Genomic DNA, 22,123 nt, shown 5'->3' on the forward strand with positions numbered 1-22,123 from the left:
CCTACTGAAACCTTTATACCTTCCATTTTTTTTGGCTTTGTCTCTTTCCTGTAATTGACCCACGTGTGGAGACACAACACAGGACAAGGTACTGAGCCAATCCATTGCTGATGAACTGTAGGGGGGGGGGGGGGGGTCTGAAGATAGAAACATAGACTGTATTGAAGACACATTTTGTTTCTTCATTTTGTAGATCTGATTCTTTCTATACTTTTTGGAGACACTCTTGTATGTAGGGATGTCCAGTATTGACTTTTTTTTTTTTTACCGATAACCGATATACAGATATTGCCCAACTCTTAATTTCCGATAACGATATATTAACCGATACCGATATACAGTACGCTGGCTTTTTCACCAAAATAAGTCAACTAATTGTCAGGTAACATATCTAATACAATAAAATAGCTATAGTATCAATATAATATCTAATAAATCTTATATAATACAGCGATGTCGTGGGATTCTGGTGGTCATTTGAGTCCCACTCATTTTAGATTAAACGTAGGCCTATTTGACAGTGCAGAAGCATAATTGCCTTGCTGCATATAACATTAACGAGCGCCAACGAGTGTCACCTGGACACAGACAAACACACCCGCCCTCTGCAGTGCTATAAGTACTCTATTCAAAAAAATCCTTGTATGATGAAGTAGGGCATTAATCTCACGGAAATATGGCCTAGACTGCTGGCGTCTCGTGTAGCCTGACAGTGCATTGCGGGTTCAAGTCCCGTTCCCGACGGTCTCTCCCCAGCTCTCTCTCTCTCCCTGTTTCCCGTCCGTCTCCACTTAAAACTTTTAAGGCAGAAAAGCCAAAAAGGTTTCTGCCAGACAGCAACAACTTATTAAGACATAAAGTACACTCCGGCCGCGTTGTTAAGCACAGTCTAATAGCTCACTGACAAGGGGGCAGTGGCCCATGGAGGAGGTAGAGCGGCCACTTGGGAATGGGAAGGTCCTTGAGTAGCTGCTCCTGATAGTTAGGACGGGTTAACTGCAGTGGGTGAATTCCAGGTATGTGCGAGTGCACTTGGCAAATACCCCGACAACAACGTAAACTGGTTTGTGCACTTTACAGCTGCCTGTCAATTCATAGTATTGGCATGAGCTTCCCTGGATTTATATTACCCAGCTGCAGGCTCTGCTCGCCTTCTTACGGAGTAACGCTTTAGATGCCAGACGACGGGTGTCATTACAAGTAGGCAGTCGGCCAAGTGAAAGAACAACAACTATCTATTATCTTATTGCTAGACATACAAATGGTGAATTCTGTGCCAATTTCTGCCGTGGATAATTGGTTGTGAACCACTTAGACGCTATATACTTTGTTGACCGTGTCCCTATCTTTTCCCCCTTACATCAAACATATTTTCGGTGAATGTTGTTCGCCTATTTTTGTTGAATATTGTCCCTATTATGACTAGCCCTGAATATATATGTCTAATATCAGTGCAGCACCATTAGTGGTTGATATTTACACTTAATTAAGAGTTGGAACGCCCAGTTGTAACTGAAGTTGCCCTTTGTCTAACCATACTGACAGTGCTGCATGCAAGAAGCCTTGGATAGCAGTCACTTCGTTTTGTGGTTAAAATTGTTGGTGAATCTGTGGATGACTGGGTGAAATCAGTGTTGTCAGCTCTTGAAGTGATAGGAGTGAAGTAGCCTGGCTCCAGCCAATAGACCCGCCCACTCTCTGAGTGAACTGCATCTCTTGGTCTGGATGTGTCATATGACGTGGCTCTTGCTAACGAAAACCTCTCAAACCGAGCGAAACCGACCAATGAATTCAAAGCAAGAGAGAGGGGGGGTGGGGTGAAAATCAACAGACACAGTGGAGGGAGGGGTGGCTGCGTGGCTCACCAGAGTTCTTAATTGCTCCCTTTGAACTTCAAAAGGGCAGTCATTGATTGAGCCATACAAGTGTCGAATAGCTCGTTAGTGATTCTCTCTAATCAGTGAAACATCAAAGACAGTGACCTGTTGGGTGCATGTCATTGAGGGGAGGGGGAGGAGGGATTGTTTTGTGTGCAAAAGTCAAACACAACCCCTCCCACCAGATCGCTTGTGATTGGGAATTTCAAATTTGAAATCCCCTCCCCTTTTCAATCAAATAGTATGCAGACAGGCTCAGACTCTTAAGCTCCAGCGTAGAGTCTTGAAATCAGGCTAGGAGTGAAGAGGACAATGTTTCAGGGAGAAATGTCAATGTCATCATGCCACAAATAGCTGATATACAAGCTCACAACAGGTCGCAAGAGCTTGAAGATCAACTAGTCACAACCAGTCTTAAACCCTCTAGACTTACTGTAGTAAACTGGAGCTTGTTAGATCTGCTATTTTCAGCTAATGTTCCCCCATGCTTGGGTGCAAGTGTTTAATATTGTTTTTGAAAACTAAAAGTATCATTTTGTTTTTACTTTTTTATTACATTTTCCCCCTCTTCTTATTTTTCTTGCAGGTAAATGAAGGAGGCCGCAGAGACATCTGCGCTCCGACGGCTGCGTTCTTCCCACGCCTCTCCTCCCCCTATCAGGAGCCGGGAAGCCCTGTTTCCAGGACGCGGTCCTGCTCTAACGGCCAACCAGAGGACAACAAAGCGGAGCGCTGTGGCTCTGAGGTGACGGACAAACAAGAAAGTCCACCTCCAGTGGAAGCGATAAAGGACGGAGTAGCGGTGGCATCTGCCCCGGCCACCAGTGTCACCTCTTCCTGTGCAACGGGGAGTCGTCACCGCCACGATAAAAATACAGAACAGGAAGCCGCCAGTGCCTCTGCTTCGCACACGCACAGTGCCCGCAGCAGAAAGCACAGAAAACGAACCGCAAAGAAGCACGCAAAAAGCGGAGCAAACGAAAACCAAAGCGTCAAGGAGACTTCTGAGGCCGCTGCGAGGAACCGTGCAGAGAATACAGGAAGTAACGTTGGGATTGTAGGAGCTCCGTTGCCCACAGAGCCCGTGGTGTTGGGCTGCGAGGAGGAGGAGGGGTCGACGAGGAGACCTGCAGCAGGAGGAGGAGGAGGAGGAGGCGCTCCAGGGGAAGAGGGAACTCCGATCCCCTCCAAAGCATTGTCAGAGCTCTGCTGTGGCAGCGGAGAGGGGAAGTGGGATGGACGGAGGCCGGTTGCCGAGGATACTACCACCGCCGCGGTAGAAAAACAGGAAGGAGGGAGCCTGAAACTTGGCCTCGGCGCTTCCGAAGGAGAAGCAGCAGAGACGTCGACAGAGACAAACAACAGGGCAGACTTTAGGGCCGGTCCACAAGGACACGTCGCACACACGGGGGCCGGACAGGACCCTGCTTTTGTACACCCGGCAACACAGAGGAGAGGTGAGTTTAGACGCTGTCACTCTGCCCTCTCACTCCCACAGCACTGAATTGGGGCTGCAACTGTTGATAGTTTTTTAAAAAAATTATTATTCTATTGATTACGTTTTAGATTAACCGAATCATTGAGAACACTATTTTACTTTTTTTTTTTGTTAATTTATATATCAACAAAACATATATTTATATATTTTACTTATTTTAATTTGTTGTAAAACGGTGCCACGCAAAAATAACAGATTTACAAGGTCACAAGGCGTCACACTGTGACGTCTTGTGAGCTTTTAGATTGGTTTGTAGCTTGTAACATTGTGAGCTTGTAGGTTGACACAATTTTTTTTCTTCAAAATCATTAGTTAATCGAGCAACAGTTACTCTCACATTTGAATGTAAATTTATTCTGCACTACCTGTTAATACCTATGTGAAAAAAGCTTTCCCTACGGGTAAACTAACATAGCAAGTGTCATACCTTGTACTGTTGAAGTGCTCACATTTATGGCTATTTTTGCCTAATTTTCAATATTTCGATAAAAACCTGAGGTGTAGTGGTACAGAATTCAAATGAAGAAGTTCGCAGAGAAACCACGTGCTCGAGTGTGAGAGTGAGGGGTTTTCCTTTTATTTTTTTTAGACCGCTCAAGAGTTTAGCTGTGTCAAGAACAAGAACCGGCTGGTTTACTTTAAAAATAGACGGTAGGATGTTCTGCAATGAACACCCAGCAGGAAACTAAACAGAACATGAATAGAGTAACGGATTAATGATAATGACAATGAGCTTTATTTCTAGGGCGATTGATGCCTGTTGGGAAAGCAACACATGCCCCTCTGGTTATGTAATACCCGTTGTGCCCGTTGTCAGAGTACAATAGAGACACCTGAGGACACTGCATAGTAACTGCACCGTTTTCATGTAACACTATATTTATTTGCATTTATGACTTTGCAATGTGGTTAAAATGTTTGTTATTGTTTTCGTTGTATGTATAGCAGGGGTCTTTAACAGGGGGTCCGGGACCCATAGGGGGTCCTCAGAGTTACTACAGGGGGTCCTCCAAATCTCTGTGTGATAGAAACTTGTTTTTTCTCCCCTTTTTTATATTAACCACTTGAACCCTCTCGTCCATGTTCTGAGAACTTTAGCCAAAAATAGCAGATCTACAAGCTCACGTTGTGAGCTTGTAGATCGGCTATTTTTGGCAAAGAGCTTTGGAGGGGGAAAAGAGCAGACTAAGTACAGTGAAAGGTCAAGTTTATTAAGTATTGACGGTTCAAGTGGTTAAATATCTGAAAACCCACATTAACATGAATCCAAAATATAATAATATAGATAATTGTGCTGTCAAACAATGAAACTATATGGAATCTAAAAGGTTGCGGGGGTCCCTGCACACAGGGACACAGACAGACGGTCCATTTGATATGGAGATCTCCATAATAAGGCCATTCATTGGGACATGGACAGATATTTACATTTTGTGGTTCTGGACAACCACTGGTCCTACCAAATTCCCACTCGGCACAACACAACAGACCCTTGGGTCCTCGGTGACACGTGTGCGTGTGTGCGTGTGTGCGCGTGTGCGTGTGTGTGTGTGTGTGTGTGTGTGTGTGTGTGTGTGTGTGTGAGAGAGAGAGTGAGAGTGAGAGTGAGAGATGGTTACATAAAGCAAGTTTGAAGTCAATCTGTCAGCCGGTGCGAGAGTTATGCACATTCAGACCCAGATTCCGTACATTTTTAGATAGATAGCACTTTTCATACATAAGACTGCAACTACAAAGGGCTGTACAGTACAGTAAAAAATAAAATAAATTAAATAAAATCTTAGAATCTAGAGTGGGATACAACTGAACAAAAACATTTTGTGGGGCATAACCACTTGAACCCCAGCATCCATATTATAGGTGGGAACATTAGCCAAAAATAGCCAATCTACAAGCTCACAGTGCATCGCAACGCAATGCGTTGTGAGTTAGTAGATCAGCATTTTTTTTTACTACGAGATTTTGTGTAGACTGGAAAAGGCAATCCAAGTACAGTTGTGACTCAAGTCTGTTTCTCTAAGAATAGTGGTTAAAGTTTAAATGTTTAATGTGGTTAAACAACTTCCTCTCTTCCTCTCATCTGCAGCCATGGGACAAGCACAGTCCCAGGACAGCCAGTCCGACCAGGAGGAGACGACCCAACCTGACGCCGGAAACCAGAGCCCTCAGCTGGGCCAGCAAGGCAGCCCCAAGTCCCCGGGGACGGAGGGGAAGCCCCGGACGCAGTTATGGAGGGACGGCGACTTGGGAATCGTACCGGACTGGCGTGAGAAGGAGGCGGTCTCGCAGACCGTCTGGTACGACGACGACGACTCTGAAAACGTAGACGTGCAGGAGCAGACGGGCGGCCAGAGCTCCGTGCTACTGGACGTTAACACTCAGCAGCCATTCCAGCACGGTCTGTCATCAGCTGTCAGTCAGCCCTGTGCTGCTGGAACGCAGCCACAACCGTCACATGGGCCCGGCGCACAAAGACAGGAAGTCCACAGAACACAGCAGCGGGAGGAAGAAAGAGTGGAGGAGGAGGAGGAGGAGGAAGGGGGAGGAGAGGACGGGCGAGAGGGAGGGCCGGCCGGAGAGGTCGAGGGAAGTAGACAGGCACTCGATAAGGACAGCGTGAGGGCCAGCTGCAACAGGGAGAGCGGAGAGGCCGAAGAGAGAGAAGAGGAGATTGGGGACGAGAAGGGAGGGAGTGAAGAGAGGGCAGAGGAGAAGGAGGGGAGGAGGAAAAGGAGGAGAAAGAGGGGGAAGAAGGGAGCCAGGGAGGCCAAGCTTAGCTCCAGCTCCAGCGTGGAGTCACAGAGCCAGATAGACACACAGAGCCACACTGAGACAGAGAGAGAGAGACACGCTGGGGGAGGGGGAGGGGGACCTGGGCCAGGGAGAATGAGACAGGCAGAAGTGAGACAGACAGACACAGAAAGCACGGAGGCTAAAACAGGAAGCGCTGAGTCCCAGGCTCCCAGCAGCTCTGAGTCAGTGTTGAGAAGGGAAGCTGACGCGTGCAGCATGCATCTGCCCTGCCAGACTGAGGGCAGGGACTCTCCTGGACTCGCTCGCAGCCTCTCAATCGCAGACGCTGCGGGCACCGCACCAGACGTTGGTCAAACTGGCAACGGAGGAATGGAAAGTACAGGAACTGTGGTGGCAGAAGCGTCAGAATCGGAGGAATTACCGCAAGATGATGCCGTGGAACCCGTGGAATGGAAGGAGAACGTCAAGCCTGTGGAATTGGGAACATCGAGCACTGACACGGAATCCATCCGTTTATCAGAATTCAATGATTTTACTGTAGCTGATGAAAAACTGACGCCGATGGAAGCTACTGGCTATCAGGAGGAACTTCCTCTCAAACATTTTGGCCACGGCGAACACACGGAAGGTAGGAGCCTCACTGAACTTCCAGAATGTCCTAAGCTAAATTTGGAGCGTGTAGATTCTACAGAGCCTACGACGTCAGCAGGGACTTTGGGATCTGTACTTGAAACTGTGGATTATGGAGAACATCTTGAATGTAACACGACTGCGGCAGGCGCTGCAAGCCCTGTCAGCCCCGTACAACCTGTGGAGCATGTTGTGGAATGTGTGGGATCTGTACTGCGAACGGGAGCCGTGGGATGTGAAGAGCGTGTTCGAGCAGCAGACGGCCTACTGTTTGAGGGAACAACGGATGCTTCGCCAATGTTTCCAAAACAGGAAGGAAGCGCCGAAATGAGTGGAAGGGAATACCCAGAGCATTGTTCAGCTGATGGGTCGCTCAGCGCCGGACAGAACGAGGGGAACGCGAGCGAGGGAAAGAAAAAAGCAGACGGAGAGAGTGAGGTGGGAACGAGAGAGGGAACCGGGGAGGGGAAACTAAATGAAGAGAGAGTTGGCGAGGACAATAAAGGGATGGAGAAGGAGAAAGGTGAGGAATTACCTGTCTTAGACACAGAGGAACGCGAGACAGGCAGAGGGGAGGAAATGGCTAAGGAGTTGAACTTCACAGAGGCCGAGAAAGAACGGCGCTACACAGAGGAGCTAGCTGCAACATCAGTAGCTGTTGTGACCGTAGCCATAGCATCAGCCATTGCTAACATAGAGCTGGCTAACCTGTTAGCAGGCTTTCAGTCTGATAACAACCTGGACGCAGCTATAGCGCAGTCAGTCATAGAGCGTGCTAGCGTCCCAGCACTGGTGAACGGCCAACAGGTTGACTCCAAGGTACCGGCTGAGACAAAGAACCGATTAAAAAATGAGTCACATGCTGGACTAATGTATCCTGATGCTGGGCAGGTTGTTGCATCCGATATTGTGATGTTGACAAGGTCAGAAAGAGAAGAGACGGCAACACTGGCACTCAATTCGGATGCTGTGACGTTGTCACACAGCGACACACAAGATACAAAAGATAGCGCACTGCCACCACAGAAGGTGCCGTCAGACTCCCCTACTACACAAGCTGGTTTCACAGAGCAGGCCAGTCATGCTGAACTGTCAACCAAATCGTACATCGTGTTGTTGACACAGCCAGACACAGAGGCGATTAGTCCCGTAACAATTCCAGAAGAACTCCAAGCATGTTCAAATAGTGAAGTAGGCAGAGAGGCACAGGCTACCATCACACCTTTAACAAGTGACATGGTGACAGCCGCTGAGCCGGTGCAGGGAGATGCCAGCCCGCAGCCTTGCCCTGTAGTAGACACGGGACAGGACCCCCCGACCAATCAGACAGCTGGAGAGCGCAATGCTGACAACCGGGTGTCCAACGACAAGCCTGTTTGCACGACGGAGACAGAGGGCCGAGGAGAGATGGCTGAGGATGGGCTAGGATCACTGTTAGAGGAGAACCACCACAGTCACGCACAGTCACAGGTAGAAGGCCACGGCACTTCTGCGTCCGACATTACTACTGAGAGCGAGCTGGGCCACGGGGCAGACCACGTCGTAGACGCTCACGACTCCGTCTGCAAAGGAGAAGCTGCGGACGCGGAAGAGCAGGCTGGAGGTGTCGTTAGCCGAGAGCCTGAGGAGTGTAAAGGCGACGTGGTGCACCCAGCGCCGCGCAGATGTAGCGAGAGCGACTTTTTGGGCGATTTTGCACACGGCGATGCTGAATCGTCCCAGCCACTACCGGGGCCGGGGCTTGTTGCCAGCGACCCTGTGGCGGTTGGTAGCGGTGGTGGTACGTTGTGGTGCCACGGCCACCAGGCCAGTCCTGTGGATAGTATGGACGACATGTCTCCAGGCCCACAGACACACTCATTGACTCTGGATACAGTGGACGGATGGAAGGAGAGAGAGAGAGCCAGAGCCAAGCAGCAGGAGGAGGAGGAGGAGGAGCAACACGGAAGCAAGAGCTCTCAGGAAGGTAAATGGTTTATTAGATCAATTAAAGCCCTAATCAGCCCTAATGAAAACCCTAATGTCTCTCTCTGCTGCATCTGTGTGTGTGTGTGTGTGTGTGTGTGTGTGTGTGTGTGTGTGTGTGTGTGTGTGTGTGTGTGTGCGTGTGCGTGTGCGTGTGCGTGTGCTTGTGCGTGTGTGTCCCTCATCTATTCCCACTCTCTTTTGCACTGTAGTTCTGAGTGTTAATTCAATGCTGAGAGCATAAGAATGGATTCTTGCGGGTCATTTTTCTTACCGTACCGTACTCTCAGAGTTAGATCACTTTTTTTTTTAATAAAGGTGATTCCACTGCCCTCTCACTCACATACGTACATGCATAAAGGTACAGTATACAGTATATACACAGTACAACAGGGTTCCCCAATTAGTTTTCCCCAAGGGCCGAATTATTTCTAGGGTACCAAGCCGAGGGCCACAACATTGCAGGGGGCGGCGGTGGCGTTCCCGCTACTCCAGCAATAGGTCATATATCGTCGTTGTCGGGTGAAAATATTGTATGTCCAAAACCGTTCGTTTCGCATTTATCATTTTAAAAACGATTTAAACTAGTGAAAACAGACGATCTACAAGCACACACCGCGAGGCGTTGTGTGCTTGTAGATCTGCTGTTTTCACTACTTTTGTGCGACGGCCTTGTATGATTTGCGAAAGAATGTACAAATTTGGAGATACGAGATTTCCACCCGACAATGACGATATACTGGTGTTGTTGCTGCTCTTATACCACCATTATTACTGGGGTTGGTGTGAGCCAGACAGTAGCCCCCCGCGGGCTGCAAATGGCCCGTGGGCCGCCTATTGGGGAACCCTGGTATACAGTATATACACAGTACAGTATATGCATCAAGGGTTACACATGGAACTGTGAGACACAACACAAACTGGGGTCCTTGAAATAAAGCATCACTGGCCTATACACAAATAAAAGCCCACACTCACAAACAGCCTTATTGGAGACGCAGTAATAGTCACTGTAGGGCTGGTGATATGGACATTGTGTTGTAATAGTATTACAAATACAATACTCACGAAAACTGCACCGTTGCTGTCAGGCAGAAACCTTGTATATCCATTTACATTTTGTTCACCATACAAGAGTATTTCTCAAAAGTAGTACAAATATATATATTTTCACTTTCCATTCCATTTCCTGAAAACTAACGGGGTTTTGGAGATACGAGCTTTCCTCCAGACAGCGTGCGTGCTCCCAACAAAAAAAAAGAAAAAAGAAAAGAAAATCGAGGGTACAAAGTGTTCCCTGAACTTATTTTGGCAGTATATCTACGGAAGCAGGAATGGCATAAAAGCCATAAAAATAGCCTGCTGAGCCCAGCCTCAGTGGGGTGATTTGACAGAAACACAATGGCTTTGTGTTGTCCTTGTGTGTGCTGTGATATTTAGTGACCCCTCTGGTCCCCGTGGGCCCCCAGCACTCTGCTCTCTTTGATAATCTGATGATTGTTCACAACCAATCAATGAGGGGAAGCCATGGGGCCCTGCAGGCTAATCTCATTAAGACCATATAATGATCGTCTGTGTGTGGGTGTCCGTGGGTGTGTGGGTGTCCGTGTGTGTCCGTGTGTGTGTGTGTGTGTGTGTGTGTGTGTGTGTGTGTGTGTGTGTGGGTGGGTGGGTGGGTGTCCGTGGGTGGGTGTGTCCGTGGGTGGGTGTGTGTGTGTGCGCGTGCTTGTGTGCAGGCTCATGCGTGTGTTGCCCAAGTACTCAAGTACTGTACTTAACCAGTGAAAAATAGCAGATATGCAAGCTCACAGCGCTGCACCGAGTGCTGCGCTGCGAGCTTGTAGATCTGTTATTCTTTTTAAAGTCATGAAAATGTGTGCAAATCTTTGAATATATGTATTTTCAAAGCGAACGTTTGTAACTCAAATTTTGCTTCAGGGGGGTCCCTGGAATTAGATATTTTGAGATGGCGGTCCGTGGCCAAATAAATATTATTTTGGGGGTCCTTCACATGAAAAGGTTTGAGAACCACTGACATAGTAGTCTCTCAAGAACAGACTAACTGAGCTCCAGTTAAGTGAAAAGGACCTTTTCTTTGACGATGGCTAGCCAGATTGCTGACATAGAAACATAGGCTTTTCAAAAAATCTTAGAAGGATTCAAAAGACACTTATAGAATCGGGTCAAAATTCAAAAATAGCAGATCTACAAGCTCGCAGCGCGGCACTCGGTGCCGCGCTGTGAGCTTGTATATCTGCTATTTTTCAATAGTTAAAGCATAAAATAATGATACACCATAATGTGTGCCCGTTCTAAATGGGTTAAGTATAACTTTAATGTGCTTTTACTTTACTGGAGTATTTACAAATGTCAATACATTTACTCCTACTATATCTCAGAGGCAAATATTGTACTCCACTGCAAGTATTTGAAAACTTTAGTTACTACTAGTTACTTTGTAGATTTGAATTATTATTACAAAACATGTCACTATTTGCATTAGCGCTATTTCAACTTTGGCTATTAGCAGATCTATCTGCTATTTTCAAAAGATTTTAATACATTTATACATAATTTTGTTCTCTATGAAACAGCACATTCTGGATAATGAGTAATTTTTCTTCCGGTACTATAAGTATATTTTGATGCCAATACTTGTGTACGTTTACTCAAGTACATTTTGAATACTTGTACTTGCACAGACAATTCCTCGATAGGGTGTTGATACTTTCACTTACAAAATGTTGCACTTTTTCCCACCACTGTGTGTGTGTGCAGTGTGCGCGCATGTGTTAGAGAGAGGGAGAGTGTGTGTTGCTGGCTATCTTCGGGCATTGCCATTTGCTCTTTGTGTGTGTGCAGCAGTGTGCACGTGTGTGTCAGTTGTGTTGACTTAACTCCAGTGTTTGTTTGGGGCACGGTATCCAGGCAACATGATGTCACCAAGACTTACAGTAGACAGTCAACTAGAGGCAGACTGAGAAATGGTGTGTGTGTGTGTGTGTGTGTGTGTGTGTGTGTGTGTGTGTGTGTGTGTGTGTGTGTGTGTGTGTGGTGCGTGCGTGCGTGCGTGCGTGCGTGTGTTCATTTGACTCTGTACTGTATGTACAGTATAGCATATGGTCGCTGTCGGGCAGAAACCTCTTATTTCCATAATCTAACTTTTAGTTTTCCCCTAAATCAACGACCCACTTGATCATGCTACAGCGTCACCCAAAAGCACCAAAAGTAGCAGATCTACAAGCTCAAAACGGGGCGCCAGGCGACACGCTTTTAGCTTATCGATCTGCTACTTTCAATGCTTTTGAATTTGAATCCTGAAAAGTAACAGTTTTGGACATATGGGGTTTAAACCCGACAGAGATGATATGTGTCATATATGTGTTGGGCCGTGTGTGTGTGTGTGTGTGTGTGTGTGTGTGTGTGTGTGTGTGTGTGTGTGTGTGTGTGTGTGTGTGTGTGTGTGTGTGTGTGTGTGTGTGTGTGTGTGTGTGTGTGTGTGTGTGTGTGTGTGTGTGTGTGTGTGTGTGTGTGTGTGTGTGTGTGTTAGGGATGTGATGTTTAAAAACTCAAAATTTCAAAAATAGCAAATTTACAAAGTGGCCGCGTGACATTTCTGTAAACCTTGACGTTTGGTGTAGAGCAAAAAGAGCAAAGTACAGCTGTAACTCAAGTCCAGACTAGTGGTTGAGGGCGAAACAAGGCTTTGCGTTATACCTGTATAGACCATACTCCTTAGGTAAGTTCCACTTTCATTTTTAGTGGCCCAGGGGCAATATGCGTTGCTCTGAAATGTCAGCCCGATCAGCAGACTTCTAGGAAACCACAGTTCAGTAGCCAGAAAGAACAGATGATGACTATTTAACTTTATTTAGACCCTGTTCCACCTTGTAGGCTGTTAATGACATGGTCGGCTTTGTACGCTGTGTTCAAGCACTGACATCAGTTTGTTGCTCCACACGTACACAGTGCACACTGCACAGTGCGATACTGTGGCTGTCTCCAAACACTCGTGATATGCACTGCAGTGTTAATTTGTATGACGTCAGTGCTATGGTTAACCACGTTTAACCTCTAACACTCTTTAAGTGTACGTACTTGGACAAACTGCAAACGGCTGCTCTCCCCTTTTGCTATGCGACGTGAACAGCAATCATATGTATCGTTACCGCCGGTGTTGACTTCGTAGACTAAAACTCTGGCGCCGAATGTTCGTCGACTACCTTTTTTTCAGTGAGGAAAACCAATTAAAAACAACATTTTGTAAATACTAATAGTAATGTATGCACTGTATACCAACAGCCAACCATTTTTCTATGGGCCAGTAGCGTCAACTGAAGTCAGAAGTCAAGTCACTTGACTTCTGTTAATGTTTGCTTAGCAAATATACCACACTAAAGGGACAGGACAAATGTTTTCACAAAATCTTCTTAGTCTGTCACGTTAGGTGAAGCAGTGGTGTAAAGTAAAGGTGTCTACACACCAAACAGCCTACAGGAGACTCCTTCTGACTGTACACAGACTGCAAAGAACTGCAAAAAACTAAGCACTTATTTTTTATTTTATTTTTTTCAGACGACGCCGACTGTAGTTACTGTATGGCAGTGGTGCCAGGTCTGCTCCTTATAAGCAACGTTGATCCTGTTTTCCTATAATGTTGCTAGTTGTGTGGGTTGCTTTTGTTTGGGCTTGTTTCTGAAGTGTAGTTGCTTATTTGGCCTTGCTTTCAACATTATTTTATAAAATAACTAATGTAATAGAGTTCAGAGGTGAAACTGGTCGCGCTTTTGGGCTTATTTTCATAGACCTGGTCGCGTATTTCACTCACAGAATCTGGCAACCCTAACCCGGCCGGAGGCAGCTCTGTTCTCCGTGCAGAGGAGGAAAAAAAAGAAAACAACAACACGGGCACTTGATGGACTATTACTAGCCTACTACTAGCTTTGCTTTGGATCCGATTGGAATAGGAATTGAGAGTTGAGATTGAGAATATGGTATTTAGTAAAAATATGCGACGGGAAAATGTCTCTGGCTTGTTTTGGCTTGGTTTTGGAGCAGTAGTAAACTATTCTACAACTCCCTCAATCTTACCGACGGCGAGGGGCGACTGAACAAAACTGAGCAAGTCCAGTTTTCCAGTTTTCGGTCGATAAGGTTCCCGACCCGCTGCCGAAAACCTGACGATGAGCTCCCGTTCGGCAACAGACGTTTTCCGCCGCCTTCCGCCGCCGAATCGTCGCCGAATCTGTGCGGTTAAAAGTGGCCTTAACTAGTAAGACGCCTCAGGACGACATGCGACCTCGCTGCCAATCATATATCGGCGGGGAATACCCATATATGGACTTTTACATAGGTGATGTCACCTGTGTTATCACCTGTGATGTCACAGTGATGTGTCAAAGGAACCAACCCATAAAAATGTGTACAAACACGTCTACATGGAGACAAGCTGTGACATTTCTCATGGTAAACTTTCTACCATTCTGATGAGTCTGAGTCACAGTGATGTGGCACAGAGTGACAGTGATGGGATCTCTATATATGGACTTTTACGTAGGTGATGTCACCTGTGATATCACCTGTGATGTCACAGTGATGTGTCAAGGGAACCAAACCATAGACTGTGAAAATGTGTACACACACGGAGACAAGCTGTGACATTTCTCATGGTAAACTGCGACCTTCGGTCGCATCTAAGTACATTTACTCAAGTACTGTACGTAAGTACAGTTTTGAGGTACTTTTACCTTACTAAAGTATTTCCAATTTTCAATACCTTTACTTCTACTCCATTACATCTCAGAGGCAAATATTGTACTTTGACGCCACTGCAATCATTTGGAAACTTTAGTTACTTTGTAGGTTTTGATTATTATTACAATACATATATTAACCACTTCAGCCCTATACATTTCGGCCATTTGATAATAGCCGATCTACAAGCATATGGGACAATCTGCATAATGAGTACTTTCTACTTTTGGAGTACATTTTGATGCCAATATTTTTGTAGGCCTACTTTTAGTAGAATTAAGTACTTTTTGAATTCCAGATTTTACTTGAAACAGAGTATATCTACATTGCAGTATTGATACTTTTACTGAAGTAAAAAATCAGAGTACTTTTTCCACCACTGAGGTGCAGTGAATTTACTGTTCTGAATGACCGACCTTGCAGAGAGCCACTCTTTATGTAAACATAATTACACCATTGTCTCTCTTCAGTGGCTTATGTAATCGCCAGAAATAATCTTTGTCAAACTATTTGTCACTCAAACCTGTTCACAGAAGCTTGTCATCGCTTAGAGAGCTAACGCCCGCAGACTACTATGACAGCTATTTGGTGTGAGACGAGCTGATGAAGAGATCAGAGATGGCAACAATGCCACTGTAGGGATGGGACGATATGAACATTTCATATCACGATTATTGTGACCAAAGAAATCGCGATTTATGATATTATCGCGATAATTAAAATATCCCCAACATCCATTATCCTGGGGCTTAACATTTGCCAAAAAATAGCAGATCTACAAGCAGATCTACAAGCTCACAACGCTTCGCAGCGCGCGGGGGGGGGGGGGTTAAGTGGTACCGGATATGCAGCTCGGCAAATAAAAGATGAATTGATCCCAATGCATGACGGAGGACAATATCACGACAAATTAAATCTCCACGATATGATTATCGTGATTGTTTTTTATCACGATAAACGATAATATCGCTTGGGTGTCAACACTAGGGTGCAAAAGTTTAAAACTAATTGATTAATGCCACGCGTTGTGAGCTTGTAGATCTGCTATTCTCATTACTCTTGCATAACACTGTGACGCACTAGTCGTCCTTCTGGTCTCTGGGGTCACAGTCAGAGATATGTGACAAAGTATAACATTTAAGTATTTAAGTAACGCTTAGCCTAAATGGTTTTTCGATTTGTTGATCTGAGCAAATATAAAAAACATGTTTGTACCGAATAATCGCTACAAAACGCTATTAATCCGTACAGTGCAGCCGCATTGTGCAGTGAGAAAAATTAAGGGTTTTATGACTTTTCTACCAGGCAGAGATGACAAGAGTCAGAAGAGAGTGCATGGCTGTTATTGATCGCTGGTATTGATTCATAATCAATAATGTATTAACAAATAACAATGTTACATTTGTGACCTTACAGAGAGAGAGTTTAACACATATCTCATGTTGTGTGAATAGCGAACACAATAAGGTAGCTTTCCAGTCGGTAAAGAACACTTAAAGAAGAAAGAAAGCAAATTAAAACCCAGCAATAATTCACATGGACAACCAGGCAGGAAACAATGTTTGTTTGTTTTTTTACTTGCCCCAGGCAGGCAGTCTGGCAACCGTTAGTCAAAGGCTGCACATATACATGTAGACTGATTGTTTCTCAAGTGTGGTTGCTTATTTGGGTTTCATGCTTCCTAACCTTATTTAAATCAATGGTTCTCAACCTCTTTTCTCTTTTTTCATTTATTTGCCCCCCCCCACCCCCAATCCGAAAACATTTTGTGCCCAGTAAGATTTGTGTTGTTAAAATTCTACTTCCTTTCGTCTTTTTTCCTTTATAGATTTCTTTTTGAAAATAGCAGATCTACAAGCTCACAAAGTGTCATGTGACGCGTTGTGAGCATGTAGTTTTCATAGACCTGGTTGCTTGTTTCTCTCGAAAAATAAAAATCAATGCGGCGCGAAGCGACGCGTTGTTTGTGTGCTTGTAGATCTGCTATTTTCACTAGTTTGGGTCCCGGACAAACATCTAATGTCTCTTTTGGGTCTGGAGCTGAACAGTTCTGGAATCACTGGTCTATAGTGGTAAACAACACTACAGCATGGCTTACACATTGGCAGTGATGGAAGAAGTACTCACATGTGTTACTTAAAGGGGAAGACCACCCATTTTCAATATTGAACTTTGTCATTAATATACCTTAGAGGAGTTGTGTGGACATTTCTACACAACTCCTAAGGTACCTAAATGAGTTTGACACCCCTGGGCACTGGCCCTGTCTTTGTCTTATTACACAAGTGTGTGTGTGTGTGTGTGTGTGTGTGTGTGTGTGTGTGTGTGTGTGTGTGTGTGTGTGTGTGTGTGTGTGTGTGTGTGTGTGTGTGTGTGTGTGTGTGTGTGTGTGTGCGTGCGTGCGTGCGCGCACGTGTGTGTGTCGCGTGTGTGTGTGTACCACATACTGTACATGTTTGATGCGTAAATCGCTTTGTTCTCTTATATGAGAATAATATGAAAGGTGCCACTTTCAAGAGTGTGCATATAAGACATATAATGCATTACATGGCATACACGTAAAGGCAACAGGACATCATACACTGTATGTTTCATGTTTTTCATATGGGTGTGTGTGTGTGTGTGGACAGGGAATTACTACTTTGTGGGGACCTCATGTCCCCACAAAGATAGTACAATCCTTGCACAATACCTTGTGGGTACTTATTAATAGGTCCCCACAAGGTGTTTAGGGGTTAGGTTAATGGTTAGGGTTAGGGTTAGGGTTAGGGTTCAAAATGAATGGAATGTCCCCACAAAGATAGTAAACTATATGTGTAATGTCCCCACAAAGTAGCAATTGCAAACCTGTGTGTGTGTGTGTGTGTGTGTGTGTGTGTGTGTGTGTGTGTGTGTGTGTGTGTGTGTGTGTGTGTGTGTGTGTGTGTGTGTGTGTGTGTGTGTGTGTGTGTGTGTGCGCGCGCGTGCGTGCGCGCGCGCACGTGTGTGTGTCGCGTGTGTGTGTGTACCACATACTGTACATGTTTGATGCGTAAATCGCTTTGTTCTCTTATATGAGAATAATATGAAAGGTGCCACTTTCAAGAGTGTGCATATAAGACATATAATGCATTACATGGCATACACGTAAAGGCAACAGGACATCATACACTGTATGTTTCATGTTTTTCATATGGGTGTGTGTGTGTGGACAGGGAATTACTACTTTGTGGGGACCTCATGTCCCCACAAAGATAGTACAATCCTTGCACAATACCTTGTGGGTACTTATTAATAGGTCCCCACAAGGTGTTTAGGGGTTAGGTTAATGGTTAGGGTTAGGGTTAGGGTTAGGGTTCAAAATGAATGGAATGTCCCCACAAAGATAGTAAACTATATGTGTAATGTCCCCACAAAGTAGCAATTGCAAACCTGTGTGTGTGTGTGTGTGTGTGTGTGTGTGTGTGTGTGTGTGTGTGTGTGTGTGTGTGTGTGTGTGTGTGTGTGTGTGTGTGTGAGAGAGAGAGACAGAGCATGTGTCTTGCCTGTTGCACGTGAATGTCTTAAAAACAACACAAACAGCGGTCTGTGGAGTTCCTCTTTCTTCCCCTTCCTCTTTCATCTTTGCAGCCTCCTGCATAAAGAAAGGTTCTGTTCTGTGTCCCTGTAGCAGTGGTGTTTTGTGTGCTCTTATTACTATGGTTTATTATGTTCTCTGTAGGAGTCCTCAGTACTCAGTGCTCCTCTGCTCTCTCTCTCTCCTCAGACCCAGACAGAAGCACAGCAGTGAGAATGTGTCCTCCTCACCAGACTGACAGCCTCCTGGAGGTACGTACACAGGGGCGTCACAAGGGGGAGGAAAAGTGGGACTGAGTTACTACTAGGGCCCAAGGTGGGGGGGCCTTAATTATTTTATACTTTAGCTATCGGTGCTGCGCTGCGAGCTTGTAGATCTGCTATTTTTGAAAAGTCGTGAAAATGTGTGCAAGATCTTTGAATATATGTATTTTTCAAGTGAACATTTGTAACTCAAATTTTGCTTCTGGGTGGGTCCCTGAAACTAAATATTTCAAGTACATATCATTTTGGGGGTCCACCACACGAAAAAGACCTGCACAAATTTTCTCAATATTTCAAAAATAGCAGATCTACAAGCTCGCAGCGCGACACTCGGTGCCGCGCTGTGAGCTTGTATGTCTGCTATTTTTCAATGGTTAAAGCACAAAATAATGTATATAATGTGTTCCCATTCATGGGGGGCCCGCAGTGAATCCTTGTACCCAGGGCCCAGACTTTGATGCGACACCCCTGTGCGTACAAATAACAACATATAACATTCTTTACTTGTTGTTGTGGTATTTGCCAAGTACTTTTGCACATACTGTACCTGCAATTTGTCCTCGTCCATTTTTTGGGGGGCTTTATCTGTGCCTTTATTGGGAAAGTACAGTTGAGAGTGACAGGGACCAGGGAGAGAGACGGGGCGTGACGCACAGCAAAGGTCATTGGGCTCAGGAACCCGCGACTCGCTGTCAGACTACATTAGAGTCTCTATGTGGTATGCATGCACCTTACCCACTAGGCTATCGATGCCCCTTGTCCTCTGTATTCAACCCATCCTAATAAGAAGAATAAAGGTTGTTTTATAATGGAAAGTGGAGATGGACAGGATGAATATAGCGAAAGCATCTTGTAAATTATCTATTTTCACCGAAGGCTCATGCGTTATGAGACGCTCACCTATTCTGACATGGTTCCTGTGATTTAAGATCAGTCAGGGGCTTGTTTACCGTTGCTAAAAGATATTTATATTTTGCTTATAATATTAATATGTGAACATGTGTCCAGCTAGCCTTCAGCTCACTGCTTATCCATGCCATGCCAGAGTGGGCCATGCCATGCCAGGCTAGGTCAGGTCGGGTCAGGTCAGGTGAGGGCCTGGGGAGGGTCAGTGACGTGAGCATTTAAATCCTGCTCTGCTGTCTCCAAATGACGCACTAGTCGTCCTTCTGGTCTCTGGGGTCACAGTCAGAGATATGGGAACCTTCAGACTAGTAGTTTGACCTTTACTGTGTGTGTGTGTGTGTGTGTGTGTGTGTGTTTGTGTGTGTCTGTGTGTGTGTGTGTGTGTGTGTGTGTGTGTGTGTGTGTGCGCGCGCGTGTGTGGCTGTAGGAGCGTGCATGTTGCGTGTGTGAGTGCGAGCGTGCCTGCATGCGCGTGTTTTCACATTAATTCTAGCTAATCGACACGCAATGTCCTTTCCGCCTTATTTAGCACAAGAGAGGGTTTGGCCCTACTCTTTATTAACAACCTGACCGTTTTGTCGCGTGAGTCATCTGAAACCAACCACATGAAACAATCAAAATGCTATTTGCAGCACAGCCAGTCTAAAGTTATCACAGGTTAGTTCAGTGGTTCTCAAAGTGGATTCCAGGAACTCTGTGGGTCCTTTAGGGGGTCTAATTTGACCCTTACTGTAACTCTGACGGTGTACAAATGGAACCAAATGAACCCGTTAAGGGGAGACCTTGAAATTTGGAAGTTTGAGAAACACTGTCAGTTCACAACAGTCTTTTTTCAGCTGTGGAGATGCAATAGCTGTGTCTACTACCAGAGGGCAGTGTGGTGAGCAGAAACACTGACTGCGCCACTGACTCTGTGTGTGTGTGTGTGTGTGTGTGTGTGTGTGTGTGTGTGTGTGTGTGTGTGTGTGTGTGTGTGTGTGTGTGTGTGTGTGTGTGTGTGTGTGTGTGTGTGTGTGTGTGTGTGTGTGTGTGTGTGTAGCACATCGTTACTGTCGGACAGAAAACCTTGTTTTTCCATCTTTTCTTCCTGTAAATGAATGCCCTACTGTACTTCATCATACAAGAAGAGTGTCACGCAAAAGCAGTGAAAATAGTTGATCTACAAGCTCACAACGCGTCGCCATGTGACACGGTGTGAGCTTGTAGATCGGCTGTTTTCACTATTTTATTAAAAAAACACATAAAAAAGACTATCAATAATAAATAAAAAAAACGAATGGTTTCCATCCAGCAGCAAGGATATAATGTTCCATATTTGGCCTTGACGCAGATGTGAGCAGTCTGACGCCAGGCTATTGCACTCTGTGCAGAAGCTCTACTGTACCTTGGAAGTACACAGTATAATCCTCAATGTCCATGTGGAGACTTTGTTAAATATATTTTCCAGTCTTTTATTCAGATAGTACAGTTAACACTGAAAGGAAACCAAGCGCGCGAGAGAGAGAGAGACACAGCATGACAAGCAACATACTGTAGGTCCTTGGGGTCAGGAATCACACCCACAACTCGTTGTCAGGTTGCATTAGAGACTATTATGTGATATGCACCTCCTTGACCACTAGGCCACCGCTGCCCCTAAGACTGAGTTAAACCAGTGGTTCTCAAACTGTGGGTCGGGACACCCAGGGGGGTCCCCAGATGATTAACTTAATGTGCAACATTGTCTTCTCACTCAACAGTAAACAAACCAACATAAAGTTTAAGTGTATAGACGGTATAGGCCAGGGTATATGCACATTTCTAAAGTAGAAATTAATTCAGGTCTTGCAGGACTTTTTAATACCTCTAAAATGACAAATTAAACATTGGCCAAATTGACAAATATTAGAGTAAGACATTTTTAAAATAGCCGATCTACATGCTCACAACGCTTCGCAATAGATCGGCTATTTTCACAATAGAAGCGTGTTATACAAAATGCCTCAACTCTTAGTACTCGTCAGGGTGGGGGGGGGGGGGGTCCCCAGTTAAAATATGATTATTTTGGGGTTCACGGCCTGAAAAGGTTGAGAACCACTGAGTTAAACTACGGTACCACACTGTGCATTTTGACTGTGTAACATTTTCACGCACACACACTGTATATCACATATTTACACCTCCTTAATCTCCATCTGTTTCTGGGTTGGGTGCTGAGGACAGAGTTCTGTATGTTTACAGTAAAGCATAGATCATGGAGAGTGTTGATGTGTCTGTATGTACTGTTCATATTCACACATAGACACACATTGTGCACTGATACATACATAATACATAATTAGCTGCCTTGTGGTCGCCTCCTTGTGTTCACATTAGGTATAACTACTTCCAGATGTTTCTCTCTCTCTCTCTCTCTCTCTCTCTCTCTCTCTCTCTCCCCTCGTTCTCTTTCTTTCTCTCCATCTCCCTCCATCCCTTTCTGTCTCTGTGCCTCCCTCCCCTCTCTTTTCCTTCTCTCTCTCTCTCTCTCTCTCTCTGGCTCATTCTATCCCTCCATTCTCCCCTCGTTCGTCCATTGCTGGAATCCCTTCCTCTCTCTCTTTCTCTCGTTACTTCTCCTGCGTCACGCAAATGAACGGGGCACATGTGTTGCCATGGCGACAGCTGTGTTTGTGTGTTGCTGATTGGTTACAGATGTCATGAGTTTGTTCCCACTTATTGGCTGTAAGTTACCGCTCCCCTTCCAGTCCTCAAGGAGTTACATTTTACACCTTGACGGAGCAATTAAAGCGCTAATGAAAACAGCCAATGGGGCTTCTTATGGGGACGGGATCTGCTGGTGATCGATGAGGCGACGAACAACCTCGGGGTTCTACTTCAGTGGTTCTCAACCTTTTCAGGCCGCAATCCCCCCAATTAATCATATTTTAACTGGGGACCC

At 45.4% G+C, this 22,123-nt stretch overlaps 2 protein-coding genes across 5 annotated transcripts in view; both read left to right on the forward strand.

Moving 5' to 3' along the window:
• The window catches only part of LOC308294392 (uncharacterized protein), a gene marked incomplete at its 3' end in the record, with an annotated part of 103,941 nt that extends 97,735 nt beyond the window's left edge, over nt 1-6,206 (forward strand). The window contains exons 9-11 of the mRNA XM_080737124.1: nt 2,464-3,334; nt 5,462-6,067; nt 6,184-6,206. Of these exons, the coding sequence (XP_080593250.1) occupies nt 2,464-3,334; nt 5,462-6,067; nt 6,184-6,206 (1,500 nt within the window). The remainder of the gene's footprint in view (nt 1-2,463; nt 3,335-5,461; nt 6,068-6,183) is intronic.
• LOC308294721 (uncharacterized protein) overlaps nt 6,015-22,123 on the forward strand; it is a 97,216-nt gene continuing 81,107 nt past the window's right edge. For all 4 annotated transcript variants that reach the window (XM_080737518.1, XM_080737519.1, XM_080737520.1 and 1 more), the window contains exons 1-2: nt 6,015-8,725; nt 18,224-18,285. In XM_080737518.1, coding sequence (XP_080593644.1) covers nt 6,262-8,725; nt 18,224-18,285 — 2,526 coding nt within the window. In that variant the 5' untranslated portion in view covers nt 6,015-6,261. The remainder of the gene's footprint in view (nt 8,726-18,223; nt 18,286-22,123) is intronic.

Source organism: Nannobrachium achirus (assembly GCF_963921795.1).
Source record: "Nannobrachium achirus genome assembly, chromosome: 11".
NCBI classification, from domain to species: Eukaryota; Metazoa; Chordata; class Actinopteri; order Myctophiformes; family Myctophidae; genus Nannobrachium; species Nannobrachium achirus.